Genomic DNA, 24,998 nt, shown 5'->3' with positions numbered 1-24,998 from the left:
GTGTGTTGGGGACTTGACGTCCCTTCAAGAACTGTTTAAAGATTTCTCAAGGTTTTATCACGATTTTACATAAAAATTAAAAATCACATCGCTAGGTCTAATATTCCTGTACAATTACGGTCAAAACATGTTAGGTATCATAAAACAATGAACAGGCTATAAATTCAATAGTACGTATAATTTCCTCGAAGGTTACATTGGAATTAAACATAAATAGAAATTGAATGACTTTGATGAGAAAAAAGCCAGACAGAATCTACTTATACTTACATCCAAGTATTGAAGATTGTGGCGTGTCTTTCTGTTGGTGTTTTACTTAAATGTAACTAGGAATCTTGTGGCTGGATTATAATAAACAGCCGGACAAAAAACCTACTTAAATTCATGTAAAATCTCATTAACTTTTGCAGCTTTTTATAATAACCATCAGGGCCTAAGCGTCAAACGGTAACCCGAAGACTTCGAATACAAAATAAAAATGTAAATTATACATCGAAAATAATTTCTATAAACAGAAAATCAAAAAAAATTTAGAGCTGTTGAACAAATCTAAGGAACAGGCAAGGCAACAAATTTTACCAGATTAATTGTAATTGCTATGATAATACAAAAATATGACAATAAAAAAATCTGTAAAGTATAGAATTGTCGTAATTATTAGTAGATTAAGCCGAGCTTAACTTTATAAACAAGCTGGACATAATCTACTTATGATCACAACAATAAATGTAAAACAATTTTACCTGTAAATTAACAAAATTAAATTACTATTTTGTGCAGCCGGTCCGATGTGTGTTTAGTCATTAATATAAAGTAGAAAGAGTTCGGGTTTTAATTGAAAAAAAAATCCGGACTAGATCTACTTATATCCACGACTAAATAATAAACGCTGGAATTATAACATAACCAAAAACATATACTATAACAATTTAACTTCTGTGGTAAAAAATATCGGTGAGTAGTCTTTACCTGAACATAAGTAGGAAAATTTCGGCTTATGACTAATAAAAAGCCGGAAAGAACCTACTTAAAATCAGGTAAAACATTTTTTTTTCTGAAATAAAACATCACATTTTACTTCCAAAATATGACAAGACACCATCTCAAAAAACGAGAGAATTATTTTTTTTACTAATTTAATTTTCACGACCACCAAACAAAAAGTATTCTTAAAACTTTTTAATAAGTCACGAAAGTCCTATAAACACTGAACGATGATATATTATAACGAAACACTTGAACAACATTACAAACTATCATTTGTCTACGTTAAATATCGGAAAGTATGTAACTTTCCGCAGAGAACACAGAAAATCACTAAATTATTATTACTAATTGTAGCACTGATATATTTATACCTTCTCTCTAAGAGGTAAATATGTAACTGATACTTATTTTAGAAAAATGTATGTATTTATACATTTAAAACTAATATTAGTCCTTAGCTAATGAGTTGTTGTAAACAAACTAATCGATTTGTTTTGATTGTCGTTAGGCGGAAAACTATTAAGAAATTACAAGTACAGCTTTCTTTAGATAATTATTTTGTTTATGAATTTATTGTTTGTTTGTTAATAATTATGTAAAAGTTCCATGACATTTACGAATTTTCTGGATTTGTGGGACCAACCTTTTTTTTTTTTGATTTGCTTTTCTCAAGTCTTAAATCTGGCAAGAACTTATTTCAGGCGTGATATTATATATTATAGATTATAGATATAGAGGAATAGTTCCTGTAATTTCCATAAAAAACTTTTCTTGATTACGGGTTGGTTGCTATGTATACGTAAGAGATTAAAACCTTGCATAATGCGTAGTGGTAGAGGTGTTATACTTAAATTAAACGAATCAATTTATTAGAAAAAGAAGTTCTGGTGAATATCCATGAAAATGCCTGCAACTTCGATGTGGAAAGATTTGCCGGGGTAAAAGCATCCATGATGTTGATGTTGTCCATAACATCCAGCATTTTAATATGAGATTATGACATATTATTATTTGTACCTTAATTTCCTTAATCCTTTGTGTTTTTGCGTTTAAGAGTTACCATCATACAATGTTTAAACTTTTGCATTATTATTATAATGATTTCGTTTGGGATTGAACCCACGATACACAAAAAAAATGATATAAATGCCATGAGGACCGTTTCAATTACGATTTAGCACGGTTTAAATCAATTTTCAATGTTATTGAGTAAGGCAAAAAGATAAGACAGATCTGTTTAATCCAATCACCGTGATTCTCTCAATTCATAGGCACATACACACTCGTCTACAATCTTTATTTAACAAATATTTTTTGTAGCAAAAGAAAATGTTGTTCTATGCGATAACGTTTCTAGTTGCGATTTATTTTAATATAACTGATGCTACTATAGAGTCATACGAATACGGTATGTAAAAGTTTAGAAATATCGTGTTTCATACATTTTGTCGGTTATTTGTGCTCTTTTAGTAAATACAATTTATTTTATACCAAAGACCTCGTGATCAGCAGTCACTCATTACAGCTATTTGTGAATCACAGATTTTCTTCTTGAGGAAGTTGAACCTCCTACGAATTGACCACTACGTGTCATTTAACTTTTTTTCTTTTCTTAACTGAGGAATCCATGGTCCTTGTCACAGGCACTTTTATACCTACTTTAGACTATATATTCAGAACTGTAACTTATTAACTATAATATGTCGGCAGCTTCCCCTGCATAAATTTGTTTCCTGAAAATGGTTTCCTTCCTAGCCAAAGAATAAATCACACTTGGCTAGTTTGGTAGACGCAAAGCCTCGTTGCGTAGCCTCTCCAATGCTAAGAAGAGAAAAAGGTCTTTTCATGGGCCTAGGGCAAAGGCCCAGCATTAGGGCAGTAATGTGTAAACATCTTATATTTATATTTTTCTTTATCAGGTGTCCATTACCTCGGTGAAGAGATAGCGTATACGGCGCAAGGTACTATAGAACCTTTTCTAACACATTACGACCATGTCGTAAAGCGTCAGGTAAATGAATTTGTACTCATTGCCCAATTTTAGATAGTTAAGTTTAAAGCCTACTCTTAACTTACTGTAGCTGTAGTAGCGGGGTTATTGAAACAACCTACGATAAGTTTCGAAAGGTTTTACTTCAATATGGTTCCTACGGCAACCGCTTGAGTCTTAACACGAGTAACTAGTACGTAAACTATAAGAATGTATAGAAATAATTCAAGAATTGCGACAGCGTCATGATTAAATTAGTATTAACCATGTTTGTTCAGTGAGTGTTTTAACTGAAATAAGATAAACCAAATGAAATCGGCGAGTGTAGCCATTAGTTTCATTGGTAGTTTAGAGAAAGCTATGTAAATAAATCTGTTTTCAATTTATTTATTTACTCTTTGAGAAACAAACACCTAATAACAATAATTTACACGATATTCGGCCACGGCATCCAGCAGTAGAAAAAGGTAAAACAAAAAAAGGTATAGAATATCTATCACTTAAGTATAAAGTTTAAAGTAAAGTCGTTTTTCATAAATTAGTTTCCACAGAGGCAATACATAACTTTAATTCTTTTCAGGCTATCAGACCCGATATGAAGGAAGAGTTTCATTACCTCAAAGTGGAGTACCAAAGTCCAGTATCAAACGTCACAGTGAGTTACAATCCAGAGACAATGACTATCACATTTCTGATAAGATTTCCACTCCTTGAAATATACTACGGTGTTATTGGCATCTCTATGAAGAAAGAGCGGAAAGTAGAAGTAGATTCTTGGCATTCGTATTAAAATAAAAGGCTTTTTATATTTCGATATTTGTTTTGTTAGTTTTTATTTACATAAATCTGCTTTTTAATGCATATACCTAGCATAAAATTGTTACAAAAATATATGTAAAGGTCTCCAAAATACGGACTTAGGGCGATTTTACCTTTTTTTAATTAATGCTACGGACTAGTAAAAATTGAAGACAAACTTTTTAATTTCACTTTAATAATAAATTTAAAATGTATGGCTATTCTCATCCAAGCCACACTCCATTGAAAAAGTCATGCTAAATATTATTTGGACTGGTACAATACACGACAACATTGACAGCATAAGATTTAGGTGTATCTTAAAACTGAGTGTCATTTGAGTATTAGAGTATGTAGAGTTATAATCATGTATTAAACAATTAATGTACATTGGTAGCTGTAACTTTAATAAAAAAAAGGGCTAAAAGGGAGGGGGAGGTGCTATGTAGCAATATTATACTCAAGACATAATAATTACACATCGACATTACAAGACTAATAATTTGTTAAGTTTACAAAGAATAAGTATCTAATTAGTCATTTAGCGCTTATCATTTATACATTAAATTACTTTAACTAGTAACACAAACAAATAGTTACTGGAAAAAAATATTATTTACTTTTTTTTACTTAAGACAGCTTCTTCTTTCCTTCCCATTCGGGACATACATTCCAGGGAAGATGACTATCGGTCAAATACTCTAACAACATTTAATTTCAGGTGATGCTTTAAGGTACATATTATTATATCTATAGCTACAACTCACGTAAAAGTAACAATGGAATCACGAATGTTTTACTTAGGTTGAGTGTCGTTTGAGTATTCAGCCATTTGTTTTATTTCACGGGGAGAAAATAATGTTTCTGAGGAAGCCAGTAACACAAGTCTTGAATAATTTCTTCAGGAATTCCAAAATAATTTCAACAATCTTCGTAGGACGTCTTTTCTGGATTCTCCTGGTAGATTTTAGTCAAGCGAGTTCATTTTGCGATCGTCAAAACGGGCAAATAGTCAAATCACTGCCCGTTAGTGACGGTCACAAACCAACTTCGCTTAACAATACGCACGTTCTCTTCAAATTATTCTTCTTTGTTACTTCTGCACTGAAATGACAAAAAAACAATTAACTAAAAATCCAGATTGTCGACGAGAAATAGTTATTGTTCTTGATACACCGCTTGATAAAAGAAAACAGTAGTTTATGAAAAAGTAAAGTATGTAAGTGTAAAAGTACGAGTATAATGGAGTGGAAGAAGTTTGTTTTTTAACCAAGATAGAGACGCAAACTGAGGATGTTAACTTACAATTTGATTGTGAACGGATAAATAAACTTAAAATAAACGTACTTTTACTTTGGCTGCAGATGCCCAATTTTACTTAAACTCAAAATCCTGGGCATATTAAATGACGAGTTAGAATCTGTAACATTTTTTTTTCTACTAAAAATGATCATTCAACTAAGTTTAATATATGTTAAAGCCCTACGGGGTAAGTAAAAATGTAATGCATTTTTTTATCTTTCTTCCTCTAAGTCCTAAAGTTGACCCACAAAACTAATATTATTTTAACCTCTTTACGTGGCGTAAGTTTAGTCTTAAGTAAAAAATACAGATCGAACAATAATATTTTTAAAAACAAGTCCAAGATCAAAAGACTTGTTATTTGTTGTGGAAGTTTATTCGTCCTTTTGCGAATTGTTAAAACACTGGAACACCTGTGAATATTAATAAATCATAAGTAAGTTATATAATTATTTATACAGACATGACTCATTTTAGTATCTATGCAGTTGTCAATTTGAGTTCAATGTACACACCATCGGTAATTTGCAGATATTGCTTATTAATTTATTCTGAAAATGGTACTAGTATATAATAAATAATATGCCATTGCGTCTAACAGAGATATATGAAATAATGAGACTGGTTGTAAAACTCTTGATTTTAAACAAAATATGTATACAAACCTATTTCCTGGCCTTTAGACTTATCAAACCTTGAATCCTGGCGCAGAATATTTGCTTTAGCTTTGCTAGCAGTAGCTTTCGTTTTCCAGACCCACTTAAAGATTTCGTTGCATCTGAAATGTTAATAGATAAATAGATAAAACTTTATTAAAAGCCAGTAATAATACCTAGGATTAACAATCTCTACGGAATGATGGTGAGGATGCATCGTTCCATAGAAATTGTTATTGGGGTTTGGAAATAAAATCTTGTATTTTTTTTTAAGATCGACTCTGATTATTTTTTCACGGAATCTACCATTTCAACCAGATATTTAACATGAAGATTCGACTAAACCAGTAGACACTTGCGTACTTACGCCAAAGTATATTTTGAAGTCTGAATAGCGAGAAGATAAAGAAAATTGTATAAATGCAACTGAGATGTTTATATAAAAGTAAATCGTAAACTGATTCTAATCAATTCAACTCTAAAAGAGCAATATAACTTTAACATTTTGAATATTACAAGTACGTGGTGCCCGACTGGGTACACAATCAACCAGACGAGGTTACCAATACAATAGTTTTTGTCACAACTGTACAAACAACACATTTGACTCACATGAATATGTTCGAATTATATGTAATTTCGTAATTCGGTTAAATGGAAAATATTTACCGCCCTTTCCAAAAAAATAAGCCAAAATATTAATGACAGACGTAAACTTTTGAAACTTGGGAAGACTTGTATGAAAGGCACGGATCAGTGTTGATGCAAACCTTACAAATATTCGATTGCGGCAAAAAAACTCTTTCAATCTAAGGCAGAGCTTAATCGGTAAAATCGGTTTCAAGCAAAGAGTGAGATTATTATTACTACGATATATACTCGACAGATTTTTTAAATCCACCAAATATTCCACACCCTCTTAGTCCCGGCGCCCATATTAGCGTCAGCAAGGAAAAGGCTTCTTCAACAATCAAGCGCACACTTTAAGAAATTATATTTTGACATGCTGTAACACCCCAAGAAATGTCCAAGAGTCCTTTTCGTTACCGATGTCGATAATGCAGTTTCAGTAAAAACGACCGGTGGTTTATTTGAAAAAATATCTGGCCTCCCGCTTTCCGCTTATGACGAAGACCAAAACCTATATCTATTTATCAATTAAGTGCTGCAATGCAGTTTTTGCGGAGTTGTTGCGATGGCAACGGTTTAACGTCATAAATGATGATTATCGCAGAATCGCTAGCAAAAACCACCTACATTTTGAAGATATATAATAATATGAAACTCCTCGAGCATGAGCTTTTAAAACCAATTGATTGATTTCAAGGAAATCTTGAATGTTCTACGACATGCTTATCAAATGCTGAAGCTTTATAACTGTCCTTGTAGACTGCAGAATTGTAAAACATTTCTAGTAGACCAGAAACCGACCTCGCCTAATGCTTCCAAACTTTGCCTACGAAAACATACCTACATTGTTTCTAACGTCATAGGAAGGCCCATTACATTGCAGTACTTGTCACCTCGCTACTCCGATATTAGAATTAATAGAAGATTGCTGCACTTGCGATCATCCGGTCCTAATAGTATGATACACTCTGAAAGTGTAAACATCCCGTGTAGGGGAGTTTAATATGTAATACGAGTGGTTATAGCAATTGCAAGATTGCAAACAGCCTGTATAGTGTCAGTGAGAACCCGTTGCAACAACCTTTGATTTTATACTGTCGTTTTAAAAGGTTTCTATCGTGTATACAAACTGGTAGAACAGGTGACTTTTAAATTACCAAATAACTTATATTTCGGTAATTGATTAAAATGGACCTAAATGGAATTTTCGATTAACATTATTTGCATTTTAAGCCAGGATTCATGCATCCAAGCTGTAATATAATACGCATTGGCAATCGCTCGAATCTGACTCGATTGAATTTGAATTAGATACCTGATTAGGAAAATTCTAGTAAGCTTTCGTTAAAGCACTAAGTACAAATAAGTCCAACATTTCGATAAATTCGAAGAAACCTGGACATTCTATTTGGAGTTAGGATTTCTTCCACTCCCAACCATTGTTGTCATAGAGGATGATCACAAATCAAACAATAAGTTCAACGACACTAAAAGCCACGTGTAAGAAACACTAATCAAAATTTTCCTATCCGGTAAGTTTTACCTACAGTTGATTTATTAAGCCTTATGCTCCAAGAAATAAGAACTAAAATTGCATCAACAATATAGACAAAAGTTTTCAGAATGCACAAACACTCAAACAAACGTGGTTTCTTACCTGGTTCCTCCACCGATGTGTCCACAATAAGTAATGTTAATTGTAACTCAGAGATCTGTTTCAGAAGGTGATCTGAGGAGGACTGAGTGGGATATCGGCTGCGGTTCGACAATGTAGGTCTTGTGAACGATGCCATACAGCCTTCGATATACAGGGCTGTATTTAATACCACCATTATTACTAAAAATATTGCAGTTACTTCATTAACCCCCGGTTTCTGAGTACATTTAACGGTAGTTTATCTATTCAATAGCGTTTTTTTTAATTTTGATACTATTGAATAGATAAACTACCGCTAAATGTACCTCAGAAACCGGGGGTTAGAGAAAAAACTGTCCGAAATCTCGGGTCTTATGAAATTCTCATTCTCATTCAGTAATAAGTTTGGTTGAGTTCGTAATGGCTATAACAGGAAACAGTACGATTTTCTCCAATGAAGGAGACGTTTTAGAGGAGAGAAATACACGTATTATACGTAATTAAATTAGTATTTTGCGGATAAAAAAGTGACTCTCGGAAGACTAAGCATAAAGACAGTTTCGACTAAAGATGCCGTTCTGATGGAACAGAAACATTTTTTCAGATACGATGCATTTTTTATTTTTTATTGATCTTTTTTCAAAAATAAACATAAAAAAAGTTTTATAAACATTATAATTAAATTACTCTACATATCAAAAGCACAGAGTACAGCCCTGTACTCGTGTGGTTTCATGTGTGTTCAAGTGTCTCCTATATTTGTTCTAATTCCTGCGTAAGTGTACCTCGCAAGTCGGAGTCGCACAACGTCACATCATTTCTGTTTTAACCACATGTTAGCTTTTGGTGAAAACGGTAAAATAACTGAGAAATACACTTAACTTAAGTAAGACTAAGCAAATGGATAACCCTTTGATATGTAATTTTTCATTCGCTTTCAAAATTACATGGTTATCTCTGCATGGTTCATCTAGTCTCTAAGCAACCGTAGTTTTTTGTTCTCTAACACTGCATTCAAAATTGAATGGTATCGTACTTGCTAGAAATGAATCTGACCACAATTAAGAGTAGGTGCCGGTAGACTTGACTCTACATTTTGCATTTTTCGCGAAATATTATTTTTCTGTACTTTCTACATTTATTGCACACAAATAATACCTATGTAGGCAACGAGCGCTCAAAATATTTTGATAGAGAACCTAAATCAATTTTCGCGCATTCATCTCATCATCATCATATCGATTATCATTAGCATCAAACTTCACTACATAGTATAAAACAAAGTCGCCCATTTTGTCTGTAGTCCCTTCGTATGCTTAAAACTTTAAAACTACGCAACGGATTTTGATGCGGTTTTCACTAATAGAAAGAGTATTTTCTCCGACAGGTTTTTATATATAATTGAAATACATTGAAACTATATTAGCTGAGTTATAGCGATTTATGTCCAAGAAGTCAGAAAAAAAATCTAATTGAAGATTGCATTTGTGCGTGCGCCGCTTATACCGTTGGATACAAGTAAGAACAATGTATAGCAAAAACATTGGTCTTTATTAGTTCTACAAAAAAGACCGCGATGACATATATCCAGCTTTTTTATTTAAGTCACAAAAACTACTCTTCTGTATTAAAAAAACATTTAATTCGTTGGGTGATGTTTAACTGGTGATATAACCAATAATACATATATCCTTATCAAAATAAGTAAGTTCATCATCACGAGCATTTAATTTAGATTATTTTTGCAGTTTACAGTGTGTTATTTAGACATATAGTTTAGGAGATATCACGATAAAGTAGGTACTACGACTTTGATCTATACATATAAGACAAAAAAAAATCTGTACATTACTTAAATATTTTTTCCAAAAACTGATAGGGGGGGCGATCAAAGAAGAGTCACAGAAACCAAAAAACATTTTAATATTTTAAACGCGGTTAAGGGAAAGAGAAGTTATTGTGAATTGAAAATTAGTATCCAATATGTGTTGGTGCGTTGACTGTATTTGTCGAAGTAGCGGGATACACGCAAACGAAGTTGCGCGGGTCAGCTAGTAATGAATAAATCATATGGTTTTATTCAAATTCTATAGCCGACATTACTGCGTTTTCTATTATCTTTCTACGCATAATAAAGACATACATTGCATGACATATTTGGGTCAGTCATTAGTAAAATTTCAAACGATAGAATTTTACACAATCCCACTTTTGTAGCATTTGTACAAATACACATATGTTTGTATTCTATGTGTCCTCTTTCCACCAACAAGGTCCGTTTGTTTCTTTTGTTTTAATTAATTGCAAATAGTTCTGCACAATGGCCAGTAATTTTTTATTGACGTTGGGATTCTGATTCGATAATGTAGGTTAGGGTGGCGATTCGAACAGTTTTACAGCTTTATGGTTAAGTGTAAACCTGGTTAGTTTTTTTTTTCAAAAGACAACTCTCGCACTAAGGATTGCTCTTGTGTCGCGGGGACTTTAACAAAAATACAAATAACGGACAAAAAGTACAATCAGAGCCGTGAGAATCAAACCCACGACCGCCCGATGCAACGCTAGCGGCGTAGCAAGTACCATAACCACTGCGCCACGGAGGCAGTCAAAACTGGCCAGTTTCACAACTTTTATAGATAAGTTTTAAGTCCTATCTGTATGAAAACAACTGCCAAAATTTCGCCTGTTAAGCTAACGCATAGGTAGGTAAGTAATAAATTAGAAGTAACTGGCTATAAATTAGAAACCTACCCGATAATAGAACACTGGCAGATAAAAATAATTAACTTGCATCTCAAAGCGTAGCTTCATCTTCTTCTGCCAGCTTAAAATATTTCTTTAGGTCTTCGGTATTTTACTCTAGGGTAAAAGAAACCTCTACTAGCATTTGCTAAAAATTTTTTTAAGAATGTTTGCCTTGTCACAAAAAGTATAAGTGAACATCAGGATTATTCACCTTTACAAAGTTACTGAGAACTCTGCGATTTTTAGCTGTTTCAGGATTTCAGGATCTTATCTGACGTATCTCATTACGGTTGTTGTTTCTTAGCACCTCATGTTGAAAACTAATCTAGTATATAGGTTTGATGTCGTTAAGTTTTAGTATTCAGCCCTTTTTTTTCCTCAAGATTCATTCTTACGTCGCGTTGTAGAAACGTAGCAACTATATAGCGTATATATATAACGTAGCTAATTTATCTACTAGGTACCTACTTACATATTATATTTCTGTATTTCCTTAAAACGTTTTAATTGAATCGAAGAATAATATAAGTACGTTAGAGATTAATGCGCACGTTTTGTAAGTATAACGTGAGTAAGAGAATCACAAAGCAGTTCAAAGTGAGTTCAAACAAACGTCATATACTTATTATTATATTAACTTCCATTGGTCCTGGAGTCTAACGACAGAACTACGACGATAATCTTAATAGGTGTTCCTAGGTCTACCTGAATGGGACGCGGAGTATCCGATTGGAGGTACCGCGTCCTGGCCACGTTATGGTGACCGTGGAAGGAACATCGTCAGGTTTTTAGTGGGTATGCCCAAGTTAGCCGAAAGACCACCGCTTTCCTCCCTGGGGCGGGACATGCAGTAATGCATTTTCCTGACGCAAAAAAAGGGTCTACCTGGATCAATAGGCGTAATGGTATGTCTCCGATGATGTAGACAGGAGGTTGCAGTCCAGGACGCATTAATAGGCTTTATTAGCCCAGGTTACTGTCTGCATGGAATCGAGGGAGTTGCCTCAACGAAGCATGATACATATGCATAGTGGAGCTTACGGAGCACTGCAGTGCAGGTACGTAAAGAATGGTTATCGGGGCCGGTTTTTAGCGAGTCAAATGGCTTGCGTAACCATTTCTTTCGTCCTCGAGGAATAAATATCATAAGGTACTTTCCCTTGTAACAAAAGGCACCCCTGCATTCACTTATGGAGACTATCAGTATGTCAGTAGTTTAGTTCACAATACCTTATAAAATATAATACGTAGGTACATCAAATTAGCACACATCTAGGTACTTCTTGCGTTACGCGGTTTCACCGTCAGACCGCAACTGGATATGCATTACTACCATATTTACTCTGTGTATAATATTACATAATAAATGTCATATAAGTAAAAGATATATTTAAAAACAAATTAGGTACCAATAGCTATTTATTAGATAATAAGTAAGTACTAAGTTATCTCCCTAATTAATTAAGAACCTCCGTACGCCTCCCGGGACCAGTGATGTTATTTAAGTTAACCGGCCATAACAAATAAAAATATTATGTTTTAATATGTAGTTCTTTCATTATATAGTTTGTTTCTAAAGAACCCGCAATTGCAAAGTACCTAAATTCAATGAAAGTTAATACCTAGGTTTTATAATATTAAATGCCAAACAACTCAACAAGCTAATCATTTTTTTATAAATTAAATAAAAAAACCAGGGAATGGAAAGTAACAAAGATCTTATCTGCTGTTCGGTAACTGTTTATTAAAGAACTAGGTAATTGTGAATCATATTGTACCTAATGACCACCAATAATAAAATAATTCAAAAAACACTATACCTAAATGTACGACGGTGACAATGTGTTTTAAAAACAAGTCTTGTGTTACTATTGTTGAACATTACTTAAGTGATAATAATTATACCTAAAGTAATTAACAAATGAATCGTTAAATAAAGTTTGTCTTGATGATGTTTGGGAAAATCCACTGGATATTCAAATTAGTTATATTAAGAGAGAGATTTAGAGTTAAGTATGTGTCATAAACAAGCGGTCTATCATTAGTTCAGCCCAGTTTTTTCTGACGACAAACGAATAAAACCACGATAGTAATGGAGGTAAGTTGGAATAATAAAAAGCATGAGCATTATTCTCTAGTTCTGTGCCGCCTACGTGTTGCATAATTTTATTAGTCTGATGATAGGAGAATTGTTGCTACAAATAAAATGTAGGCGCTTTTAAAGTTATAGTATGTAATCTCAGATTGTGAGGAGTAGGTGCCTAAATTGAATTATTTAATATTAAAAGATTATCTGCATGCAACGCATGAGTCCAGCATTGATGATCGCTACAGCATAATGGCAAACTTTGTATGAACATTAATAGACTGCAGTTGCACATATTATGTAGCATTCTTGAAAACGACAGATTTCATCTTTTTTTGCCGACGAACCTTTTACAAGTCTTAGGACGTGAATGGTTTTTATTTGTGTCGATTTGTGGTTATGGTTTTTGAACGAATATCTAGACATCATTATTTGTCAGAAATAAACTGTCATCACAGAGTGTCACTTTGTCATCTGTCAGGCTAGACAGCTGTCAGTGAACAACAAGTGGTTATGTGAAGTGGTGGTGTATTCGGTCAACATTTAAGAAAAACATAATTTTACAATGACAAAAATGTATATTTACGAGTTGCCGTACGATATAAATAAAGAACTATGTAGACTGCTTGATATAGAGGATTATTGGAAGGAACTAGCGGGTAATCAGATGAAATATTCACCGTTTGATGTTAATGTACGTACTTATACTATCTTGTTTGGATGTTCCGTGAGTTTGGGGTTTTCCTGGGCACTATACATCTTTGTGATATGTTTTTTTCGGAATTCCCAGATATTTTAATGTGTCTGCGTCAATGAATATGAGAGTAGACCTGTTTTATGTCACGTATAGTAATATAATGTTAACATGTTTATTTTGACTAGTACCTATATCACAAATAGAGCAAGCGTTAAAGTAGTTAGTACTATTTCACACTTCATTAACTAGGTACTTGCGATTTTTTCTAGTGATTGATTAAAACAAAATTCAAAAGTATCTATGGAAGTGTCAAATTCCTAAAATACTTTTTTTTTTCCTCATGTTGTAGGACATAGAGCAAGCGGCCCGCCGTCAAAACACTACACCAACAGAACAGTTATTCACAAGATGGGGTCAACAGAACCATACAGTGCAAGAATTATTTATTTTACTATACAAAATGAGATATGTGCCAGCATTACAATGCCTAGTCCCTTTAGTCAGTGAAGATTTCCATAAACTATTAAAAAAAATAAGAAGCTCTGGCAGTATAAGGGAAAAGTCAACAGGTGCTGCACAAGGTAAGATATCCTAAATAGAAAAATTCTCATTAAAAATATTATTTTACTACTATCAATAAAAAGGAATAATAATATACCTACCTACTATGTTGTCTAGTCAAGGAAATAAACTTAGAATTATAGGTATAAAGGTCAAGTAATTCATAGAATTAATGTTATTAATACATTAATAAAGATAGGGATTGTTACTTGCATAAATATAAATGTATATTTCAATATAGCAATAGACACTAGTGGAATTCAAAATTACTAGCAAACAGTTAGTTTTCTGCCTATTGACTAGAAAGTAGGAATATCCAGTATTTAAATGTTGAACCAAAATAAGATTTTGATGTTTCTTCTCTTTCTTTATGTAAATAGTATTGACAAATTATATTTTTTTCAGACAAATCCAATAAGAAAAGCACACAGAAAACTGATGGCAGCTTCAGTTCTATACCATTGCCTGTTATGTTAATAGAAAAGGTATGTTTTTTATTTTATTACTAACTAGCTGACCCGCGCAACTTCGTTTGCGTGTATCCCGCTACTTCGACAAATACAGTCAACGCACCAACACATATTGGATACTAATTTTCAATTCACAATAACTTCTCTTTCCCTTATAAAATATTAAAATGTTTTTTGGTTTCTGTGACTCTTCTTTGATCGCCCCCCCTATCAGTTTTTGGAAAAAATATTTAAGTAATGTACAGATTTATAGGGACGCTGCCGCGGCCGGCCCGTACCGTGCCGCAATACTAATATCGTGATATCTCCTAAACTATATGTCTAAATAACACACTGTAAACTGCAAAAATAATCTAAATTAAATGCTCGTGATGATGAACTTACTTATTTTGATAAGGATATATGTATTATTGGTTATATCACCAGTTAAACATCACCCAACGAATTAAATGTTTTTTTAATACAGAAAAGTAGTTTTTGTGACTTAAATAAAAAAGCTGGATATATGTCATCGCGGACTTTTTTGTAGAACTAATAAAGACCAATGTTTTTGCTATACATTGTTCTTACTTGTATCCAACGGTATAAGCGGCGCACGCACAAATGCAATCTTCAATTAGATTTTTTTTCTGACTTCTTGGACATAAATCGCTATAACTCAGCTAATATAGTTTCAATGTATTTCAATTATATATAAAAACCTGTCGGAGAAAATACTCTTTCTATTAGTGAAAACCGCATCAAAATCCGTTGCGTAGTTTTAAAGTTTTATGCATACGAAGGGACTACAGACAAAATGGGCGACTTTGTTTTATACTATGTAGTGACTTAACAATATGTAAATTTTGTAAAAAAAAGTTCATAAGGTATGAATATTTTTTTAATTCTTATAACTAATGATCAGAGCAAAATCTTCTTGAAAAATAATAAAAGTTGAATGAACTCAGGTTGTAGAAGATAATGGTCATTGCTTTAAACCTCAGTCAGTTGAAAAAACAGTTTCTTGTAATAAATTTTCCTGTTGTATAAAAACTATTCAAGAGGAAAGATTTGCATTCATTCTTATTGGCCAACAGCCAATTAGAACATTCCTATGACTAGTTCCAACAGGAATATTCTTGAAGAAATTACAATAGAATATGCTTCTGTAAACAGAACTTAGACTTTAAAGAATGAAGAAAAGAGATTGTAATTAAATGTAGACCAGGTACATATCTTACGGATGTCTTGTGCTACCTATAGCTTTTATATTTAACTACCAACTATAATATTTTGTACTCAGCATAACATTTATGTATTTTGCGACAATTTCGCCACTTATGGATAAGTGTTAGATAAAATACATGGCAGATAAATGAACAGTAATGCTATGAAAAAAACTGTCAATGGTCTTCTTGATAAGTTAATTGATATTTCGTCAGAAGTGGTGAACTAGGTTTTTATGTTAAGTTTGCTTTTTGTTACAACTTTAAATAGAAGGTACTAAATATAATAATTAATTTTACATTGTATTTTACACCATAGAGGAAATTGTGGTTCAAAATTTCCAGTTTATATATAACAATCGTATTTCCAGTCCAAATCGTAAAATGTATTTCCAAAAATATTTTTGCCGTAATGCATCCTCATTTTTTGCTGCAGGGTGTTCAACAGCCAACCACGAGCCGTATACAGACTTCGCCGAACTATGAGTCAAGCACCGACATTAGCAAGGTAAGTTAACAATTGATCACAGATAACATTTGTTGAATGGGCTTTGTGGTTTCATATTTAAATGTCGTGATTCATATGATTTTACGTCACTATTGAGGTGGTCATAGTTGCACTCACCCGTTAGATCGAGTAGGTTAAGCAAATTAAGTGCGGACTTACGATAGATGGGTGACCGCATATTGGTATTTGAGCTGAGAGTCTCCGGAGATCGGAGAGTACGTAAAAAGTAGTTCCCGGTTGTTATGAATTAAGTTGCCGAAATGCCGTGTCAAAGGCTTTCGGACTGCTTAAACAACTTTAACTCTAGATTGACCACTAACTATACGTTGAATGAATGAACGTCATTATATGTGGCACGTGTTAATAAGGATAAAGGTGGTTTCTGAAGTACAGTTTGGTTTCCCACGAAATACAATTAGTAAGAAGTTAAGAACTAGGTGTAGTTATTTCAAGTCTGGTCAGACTTTGAACTATCGTTAGAAGGTTTATAAATTATCTTTAACCTATTTAATGCTAATATACCAGACAGAATAGAAAATACATTGTTTCTCACACTGATCAATGCTTGAACTTTCCAAAGATTAATGGATAGGATCTCAGTGGATTTAGCAAAACATTAAATGGAGTAGTTTTTCTGACATTTATACGTATGAATGCGTGCGTGCCCGTATACGCACATATACATTTTACTAGCAATGTCGCGAGTTACTTTTTTACCTTTTAATGGAAGTAATGGAATTTATATTTAAGTAATTGCACCCCTTTCGAAGTTTGCCTTTATTATTTTCGACTGTCTCCGTGGCGCAGTAGTTTAGGTCGCCACGCCGATATCACTGCGTCGGGAGGTCGTGGGTTCGATTCCCGCACGGAGCAATTATTTGAACGACCCACAAATAATTGTTTCGGGTCTGGTTCTGCTTTGTGTCCGTTGTTTGTATGTTTGTAAAAGTCCCCGCGACACAAGAGCAATTCTTAGTGCGGGAGTTGTCTTTTTTAAGAACAGAACATTATAAACACGCATTTGAAGTAAATTTGCTCGTAAAATATTCATTCAACTGTCTATTCTTCTATAAGGAAAATATCACAAGAAAACTATTCATAACTCTCTAAATGGTTCCGAGAATTAATTAAGAAATTCGATAACGTCTATTAATATTTGTATATTATGTTAAAAGTGAAGCTAAATATCAAATGTAAACTTGGGAAACATAGATAAGAATGAATGCATGATGATTCTAGTTGATAAAATTATCAATAAACAAATTAGGTCGTCCCGCTCGGTAAAATAGTAAATAATAATATAAGGATAACCAATAACAAAACAAGCTTTATAGAACGAGATTCTTAATAATATTTCATTTTTTTTATAGTCAGTAAGGTAATAGGAAAATGTTAACATAAATATTTAGCTTTTTCAAAAATTTTACGTAACAACATCGTATGTTGCCTCGTTATGACGTCTTTTGACTTTCCCAAACACGGTTTCTTAACAATTTTTGACCTAAAGAAAGGAAATATTTCAATAAATTATTACTCTATGCCAAACAACTCAATACTTGAACAACTCGGAACGCATAGTTTATAGTATTGATACGCTGTTGACGTGTCGCAAGATTTATTCTTAGTACAAAGTTGTTATACCGACATAATAATAAATTGTACTATTTACGTCATATGGTTGAATCACGCCTGCCATCTAAAATGTCTATTGGTAGATTTAACAAAGATCATAAAATAAACTTTTAACGGTAACGTTTCACAAACACTTAAGTATAAATTGAGATTGACGTATAAAAACTGTTTCTTTATATCTCTCTGCTAGCACAATTCTCTAGATATACATACATACATGCATACATAAATCACGTCATTTTTCTAAAGGGGTAGACAGAGACCAGAGAACGCCACTTGCAAGATCCTTACAAACTTCCCTTGCTTCAATCTTATCCATACATCTTGTTGTACAGTACCGCCGGTTACGAGTAATACACACCTGTCGTTTTTGAAACATTATCTCTAGAAATAAAGTCTAACAAACTAATCTCTCTCAACCGATATCCAGTATGTGTTTTCCTCATAAATGTTGTAGAGTAAATAACGCCAAAGCCAATTTGTGGTATTGCTAATCTAATTGTAGGCAAGTTATTTATTTATACTTCAAAGCAGATGATTCACCAAAAACTTGCTATATCTACCTACCTATGATCTATTGTTCGCGGTTTTTTTCATCATAGGCGGATGTTATCCCACGATCTAATTTTGTCAAAGACGGTTCAGCAGTTTCAAGCGGCAGTCAGTAGAAACACTAACAGACATACTTTCATACTTTCTTTGTAAAAGGTATCTACAGGGAGGCGATTTAAATTCCCCCTTCCCCCTTTTCATGTAGAAAATATAGTTATATTTTAGAGTCGCATCGAGTCGCATCTCGGTGTCAGCTGACTCTTTGCGTATTTATTCTTCAGTCCTTTATGTTCTCTCTGCACAAGTCTAAAGGGGAGATAAGCATCAAAGAATAAAATAACTTCTTACGTATTCGGTTCAACGGTCGATGTATGAGTTAGAAAAATACAAAATCCTTATTTATTCATTTATTTAAATTATATTCGATAACTTGAGTTCAAACTCATTATGAATGTTTATCGACTACATCAGACATCCATAAACAGGCATTTTATAAAAACATGTCATTATGATACCTACTGGAGTGTATCTGTTACCTAATTTTATAAAGTGGGTAAAGGGTTGAAGGTCGTATTTTTTTGTATTAAGTTATTCGAGACGCTCAGCCCATATCGTGATGTCATCAATTGTAAAATCATTAAACAAAACAGAACTTCAAAAAACCCATAACCGGTTATTCCATAGCTCAATTCGTATACTAAATTTAGCCTACGTTTGATCCTAAGTCTGCAACTAGGTACCTATGTCGAAATCGATATAGTTAGCTGCAACAACGTAACAAACAAATACCACATTTATATTACTTAGTAGAAGAATTCAAGAGCCTTATCCGATATCTGATGCCTCATCAATTTAAAACTCATTAAAAACAAAACAACAAAAAGTGATCATAATTTGTATCCATTCAATCATAAGACATCACAAAGGTCACGCATCAGAAACACATTGTAACCGGTTCAACGTTCAAAGAATGTTGTACGACGACTTTCTTCGCGATTTTCTAAGAATCGTTCCCAATATGCAGTGCTTTGTGCATCCATGCTACGTAATCAATTTGGGGTTTCCAACGAGTATATTTTAAGGAAACCGATATAAAATACCCTTAATGATTGAGGCAAAAGGTTGTCGGAAATTTTGAGCTATGGTCTTTCTCAACAAAAATATAAACGTGTGTTGTTTTTATTATTCAGCACGTGTTTTGAAATATTTGGATGTATAATCTAACTAACATCAAACGGTGAACATCGTGATGAAACCTTGCATGCCTAAAAATTGTTAAACACATTTCCTGAGGGCATGCCAAGTCCCCAACCCGAACTTGGCTAGCTTGGTGGACTCAATGTCTTACCCCTCACTCATTCGGGAGAAGATCCTTGCACAGCAGTGGGACGGTAAATAAAAATAAGTACATACCTACCAAGGGGACCAACGGATCTCAGTTTCGTAATTTTTACACGCTATCCGAGTGAAGCCAAAAGCGTCTCGAGATCAAATCAGTGTTAAAACATAAACGAAACTCCAACACTGTCTTACATTGAATAGTATCTTTAAATTTTTTTCCTATAATGAAATAGAGGAAGAAGCGGAAAAGGTATTAAAATAATTTTATCATGTGCGTCATTTTAGTTCGTGCAATGCTATAAAGGTCAAGATGAATCAAAGAATTCCTTGTACTTATAACTAAGGGCTTTACCTACATGTAACCACTCTACACATAACTGGTGGACACAATACAAATAAAACTGTACCTAATATTTGAGTAGTGTACGTAATGAGTTAGGAAAATTATCTATTTATGTATATAGGAAATCAATCGACCTGATCTATACTATACTAATATTATAAAGCTGAAGAGTTTGTTTGTTTGTTTGTTTGAACGCGCTAATCTCAGGAACTACAGGTCCGATTTGAAAAATTATTTCAGTGTTAGATAGTCCATTTATCGAAGAAGGTTATAGGCTACATAACATCACGCTACGGCCATTAGGAGCGGAGTAGCAACGGAAAATGTTACAAAAACGGGGAAAATTATGACCTATTCTCTCTTATGTGACGCAAGCGAAGTTGCGCGGGTCAGCTAGTAATTAATAGGAAGTAATTGTATTAGATAAGAACGCCATGTGCGAGCCATCTGTTTTCAATTTTATTATTAGGAACCACGTTATTAATTCGGAAATTTTAACTTACTAGGAAAATATTAAAAAATCTCAATTAAGGTCATTCAATGGTGATTTTTACAGTACCTACCTAGGTATTAAACAAAATTTACGAGTAGTTACCTTACGAGTAAATAGTTGTAAGTTACCATTTAAATAGTGGTTCTTTACGTATATAAGAAACAGATTCATAGTTTACCGATTATAACCTATTAATAAACTAACACACATGATAGATAAATTAACAGCAAATGTACGAAAACAACCGTCAAAATTCTACCTCATAAAGTAATCGATACTTATTCAGAGGTGATGAAACCGGGGCTTTTTATAGCAACAAACTTAAAAATTCTGGTGACAAAGACACAGGCAAGTAATATTATAATGCAACGGGTCTTAAACGCGAAGGTATTCTAACCTTAAATTTTCAATCGCGTTTAAGACCCGTTGCATTATAATATGATGTGTAATAGTCGCGAGAGTTTAAAATCGTTAATGACAGGCAAGTAGTTGCCTTCACTAAATAATGAATCCAAAGCCTAATCATCTATTATTCCGGGGGAAGACCCTCGCCTAACAGTAGTGGGTATAACTTATTTTTCATTTAAATTGTTGTTTCCAGTCTTCATCAACAGCAAGTAAAGGAACCAACAATGATGATGACGAAATCATGAAGAATGTGTCTGCTATACCCAAGATGAGTTATGAAGATCTGAAGGAGGCCACAAATGGATGGTCCGAAGACAATCTACTAGGTAGAGGAGGCTTCGGACAAGTGTTCAAAGGTATGTATTGTTAATGTGTGTACGTGATTTGAATAGTAAATGGTTAGTAAAGACGTATAAGGGCCCCAAAATATTTTTCCAAATAGGTACTTCAAGTGCCTTACTTTTGTGTTGTTGCAAATTAAAAGCACACGATGTGCTTGGGGCTGTGATTATGGCTATGCAGCTATCATCTCTGTAGAATATCGCGGGATCGATTGGAACAATATTAAAGTAATCAACAAAAAGTTGTCGCCAGTTTGTTGTCGATTGTGTCTGTTCTTTTATGCTTGTAACAGTGTCCGCGACGCGTAATTAAATATTAAAGTGGCAATAATTGTATGATTAATCATTCATGTCTTAAAATCGAGTAGTTTAGAGTTTGTCACCCATTGTTCCACCAACATATGCCCACATAATAATATGTATAAGCTTATTTTCAATTCAGTTTTTAAAGAAATAAGGGCAACTATAACCTCTTTAACTATGAATTACAGGTGAATGGAAACATCTACCGGTAGCCGTGAAGCGTCTTCAAAGAGACGACGACGGCAGGAACAAGGAGTTGATCAGAGAGATGTGCTTGAATCAATACAGGCATGACAATATATTACCGTTATATGGATACTGTTTAGGAGGTAAGAAAAACTTGTTTCTGTCGAATGATGTTGGTAGTTAGGACAGTACTGCTGCTAGCAAGGCAGTTCGAATCCTGGGTCGGATAAAGCATTATTATTATTTGCTGATACGAAATGTTTTGGTATCCAACAAAATGTAATATTTTTTAATACATTCCTGCTTATGTCTTCGTGTTAACGATAAGTTGCTTTGATTGGATTATTTTATATCTCCATTGCGTAGTTTTAATTTAATCACGTTGTCATTGTTTTACCTTATGCATTGAGTAGACTATTTGGTACCTACTTAATCTTTCCGATGGAAATAGTTGTTTTTATGTAAAATTCTATATCCAAGACTGTCGTATTTTCAGGGCCAGAAGCATGTCTAGTGTACCAACTAATGGCAGGAGGGTCTTTAGAACAAAGGCTTCGAGGGAAGACCCACCATCCACCGCTGACGTGGTCGCAAAGATACAGTATCGCACATGGTGTTGCTAGGTAAGAAATGAACTTTGTGTTTTGGTTATGAAGGTTGACTTTTGTTTGGAGAGTTCATAAAATTGAAAATAAATAGTTCTAAAAGACATGCATCTTGTACTATATAAACATAATATACTTGTATAATTATGTCTATAGTAATATCTTTACCCTATTGTTAAAGGTCTGTGCCTGTTTAAAAAGGTAATTTTTTTGTATCCATTAAAAAAATGGATAGTCTATTGTTTAAACTGTATTAGAATGCTAAGATTTTAATAAATGGCTTCATAAATTATATGATTAATCTGCTAATGAAGATAACTCACGAAATATGTTTCAACATGATTTATTAGCAGTCGGAAAAACACGACTTTAAATATTTTTAGATATATTTTATTTAATACTGTGTTGTTGGCGGAATTAGGCATAAAGCCAGAATCACCGCAAACCAAAATAAAAAAGTTAACTCATAATAATATATCAATATGAGTTCAGGATCATCAAGTTCTTAATCTAGCAATCACCTATCAAAGCTACTGCTTTTGAAACTTTTAATCTATCAAGTTGCCAATTGTGTATAAAACATACTCTTTCCACTTTCCAGAGGTCTTCAATTCCTCCACACGATGGCTGGAACACCGTTAATCCACGGAGACATTAAACCTGCTAATATTCTCTTAGACCAGTGTCTTATGCCCAAGATCGGAGACTTCGGCCTCGCGAGGAAAGGTCCTTACGGAGAGGATAGAACACATTTGAAAGTGTCCAGGTAATATCATTTTGTATTTGTACAAACATACATAAAATTATGCGATTCTCGTGTATAAAATGTAGATAGAAACGTGTTTAGCCATTATCAATGCCAGTCTTACGTGAAAGGAAGCGAGTAAATAGCCATATTCCGGACACGTTATCAATCTGGGCTACTATAAAATAATTTTAAAATAAAATAATAATAATTAAAAAAGACCCACTTAGACCGAATCGGGTATCGAACCCGAAACCTAATAAATTACGCCATAGAGGCAAAACTTTCGCGAATACACTATCTTGATATTAACTAAAGGTTGTTCGTTCTTATTTTAGTCAATTATACAGTTTGATATTCACTTTAATATTAACTAATGCATTTTATTGTTAGGCAAAAGTCTCAAATGTTCAATTCACTGATTCTAAAACATTATTCTATTCCACAGGGTATACGGCACTCGTCCATACTTACCGGACGAATACCTACGTTCCCACTGTTTGTCTCCCGCGGTAGACGTGTACAGCTACGGCGTGGTGATGGTGGAGATGGCCACCGCGCTGCCCGCTATAGACCGACAGCGGAAAGTACAGCTGCTCAGCGCGCATATGCATGTGCTGCATAAAATTGGGACTGATCCAGGTATATTACTAGATATTAAGAGGCTAAAATAGTTTTGTGATAGTTGAATTAGTACGTGCACAAGTGCGTACATGCGTGCATCTATGAAAAGTGTCTGTATATAAAACCACATCAAAACCGCGATATGGTGTGTTTTAAGCAGTCTTTCGTTACCGTTGCTAGCCGCTAATAGATGGAAAACTGCTCGGCTTTTGGCCCTTTATCTAAGAATATGATGGTGATGTTCATCTTTTAATTACTTTTCAAATATTGTTCAGAGTGCAATGTTTATGCCGTTTTCTTTCACAAGAATGTTTCAACTACTCATAATTTGATTTAATGCCCTCAATTTCTGAAGCGGAAAGCAATTTTTTCAACAAAATTAATGTTTTTTACTAAAAATGTATTACATCTATTTCCAGCAACACTAGAAGACCCCGTAATCCGTAACACCCCGCTGTCAGACCCCAGGATGTGTCGTGAATTCTTCGCTATCGGCCTTCACTGTACAATGTACGAGAGAAGAGAACGACCGACCATGTTGCAAGTTTACAAACAACTAGACGCTATGCAGATACCCGCGAACAATTTCATTTGATAATTCGTTTGACAAGGCATAATGTACTTTAAAATCTGGTTATTGAGTTGAATTTCAATTATAAGGCATTTGTCGCTTATTACATTACGTTCTGATCCTGCAAGTAGTGTTCTATTGAATCTTATGTCCCTTTCTATCGCGTATCAAATACATTTAAGAAAGAGATAACAGATCAATAGAGATTGAGTTTGCTTTAAAAATAGGTAAACATTTGATATGAAAGTTTTAAACTTCAAAAATTTCAAATGGACAATGCAATTGTTTTTTGTGTGTGCCTTCGCAATAAAAGTTAAAAACGACTGAAATAGTGTAAATAATATTTATGATAAATTGACATAAATCACAACTTAATATAGATTTATAATGTTTTTTTAGATAACAAGCTACAATAATGTTAAGAATATAGCATTTAATGTATTTTTAATGCGTCAATACATAAAATGGTTGATATTTAATATAATATATTTTGTTATAAAACGATACACTAAGTTTTACTTTAAAACGGTTACCTAACTTTTAGTTAGTAGTTAGACCTTAATTCAGACTCCTTATGCATTAA

At 33.5% G+C, this 24,998-nt stretch overlaps 2 protein-coding genes across 2 annotated transcripts; both read left to right on the top strand.

Annotated features, from left to right (window-relative positions):
• Window positions 1-2,251: 2,251 nt before the first annotated feature.
• Window positions 2,252-3,791, top strand: LOC142983414 (uncharacterized). Its single transcript, XM_076130252.1, has 3 exons — window positions 2,252-2,395; window positions 2,907-2,998; window positions 3,558-3,791. Exons 1-3 carry the CDS (start codon window positions 2,317-2,319, stop codon window positions 3,765-3,767), a joined length of 381 nt encoding a protein of 126 aa, XP_075986367.1. The 5' UTR covers window positions 2,252-2,316; the 3' UTR covers window positions 3,768-3,791.
• Window positions 3,792-13,331: 9,540 nt separating this feature from the next.
• On the top strand, window positions 13,332-24,919 carry pll (serine/threonine-protein kinase pelle). Its single transcript, XM_076130564.1, has 10 exons — window positions 13,332-13,524; window positions 13,877-14,108; window positions 14,494-14,573; window positions 16,200-16,271; window positions 21,234-21,396; window positions 21,873-22,013; window positions 22,367-22,493; window positions 23,077-23,241; window positions 23,669-23,862; window positions 24,264-24,919. The coding sequence occupies exons 1-10, from the start codon at window positions 13,396-13,398 to the stop codon at window positions 24,437-24,439; spliced, it is 1,479 nt and encodes a 492-aa protein (XP_075986679.1). The 5' UTR covers window positions 13,332-13,395; the 3' UTR covers window positions 24,440-24,919.
• The last annotated feature ends 79 nt before the right edge of the window (window positions 24,920-24,998 follow it).

Source organism: Anticarsia gemmatalis, chromosome 24 (genome assembly GCF_050436995.1).
Source record: "Anticarsia gemmatalis isolate Benzon Research Colony breed Stoneville strain chromosome 24, ilAntGemm2 primary, whole genome shotgun sequence".
NCBI classification, from domain to species: domain Eukaryota; kingdom Metazoa; phylum Arthropoda; class Insecta; order Lepidoptera; family Erebidae; genus Anticarsia; species Anticarsia gemmatalis.
The sequence above is the reverse complement of the archived record's forward strand: the minus strand, read 5'-3'. Positions and strand labels throughout refer to the sequence as shown.

Excerpts from the sequence above, each read along its gene's own strand:
- LOC142983414 (XM_076130252.1), top strand. The coding sequence starts at position 2,317 with ATGTTGTTCTATGCGATAACGTTTCTAGTTGCGATTTATTTTAATATA. Across the intron at positions 2,396-2,906 it reads TATAGAGTCATACGAATACG|GTGTCCATTACCTCGGTGAA; the intron begins GTATGTAAAAGT and ends TTTCTTTATCAG. Across the intron at positions 2,999-3,557 it reads ACCATGTCGTAAAGCGTCAG|GCTATCAGACCCGATATGAA; the intron begins GTAAATGAATTT and ends AATTCTTTTCAG.
- pll (XM_076130564.1), top strand. The coding sequence starts at position 13,396 with ATGACAAAAATGTATATTTACGAGTTGCCGTACGATATAAATAAAGAA. Across the intron at positions 16,272-21,233 it reads CAAGCACCGACATTAGCAAG|TCTTCATCAACAGCAAGTAA; the intron begins GTAAGTTAACAA and ends TGTTGTTTCCAG. Across the intron at positions 23,863-24,263 it reads TAAAATTGGGACTGATCCAG|CAACACTAGAAGACCCCGTA; the intron begins GTATATTACTAG and ends ATCTATTTCCAG.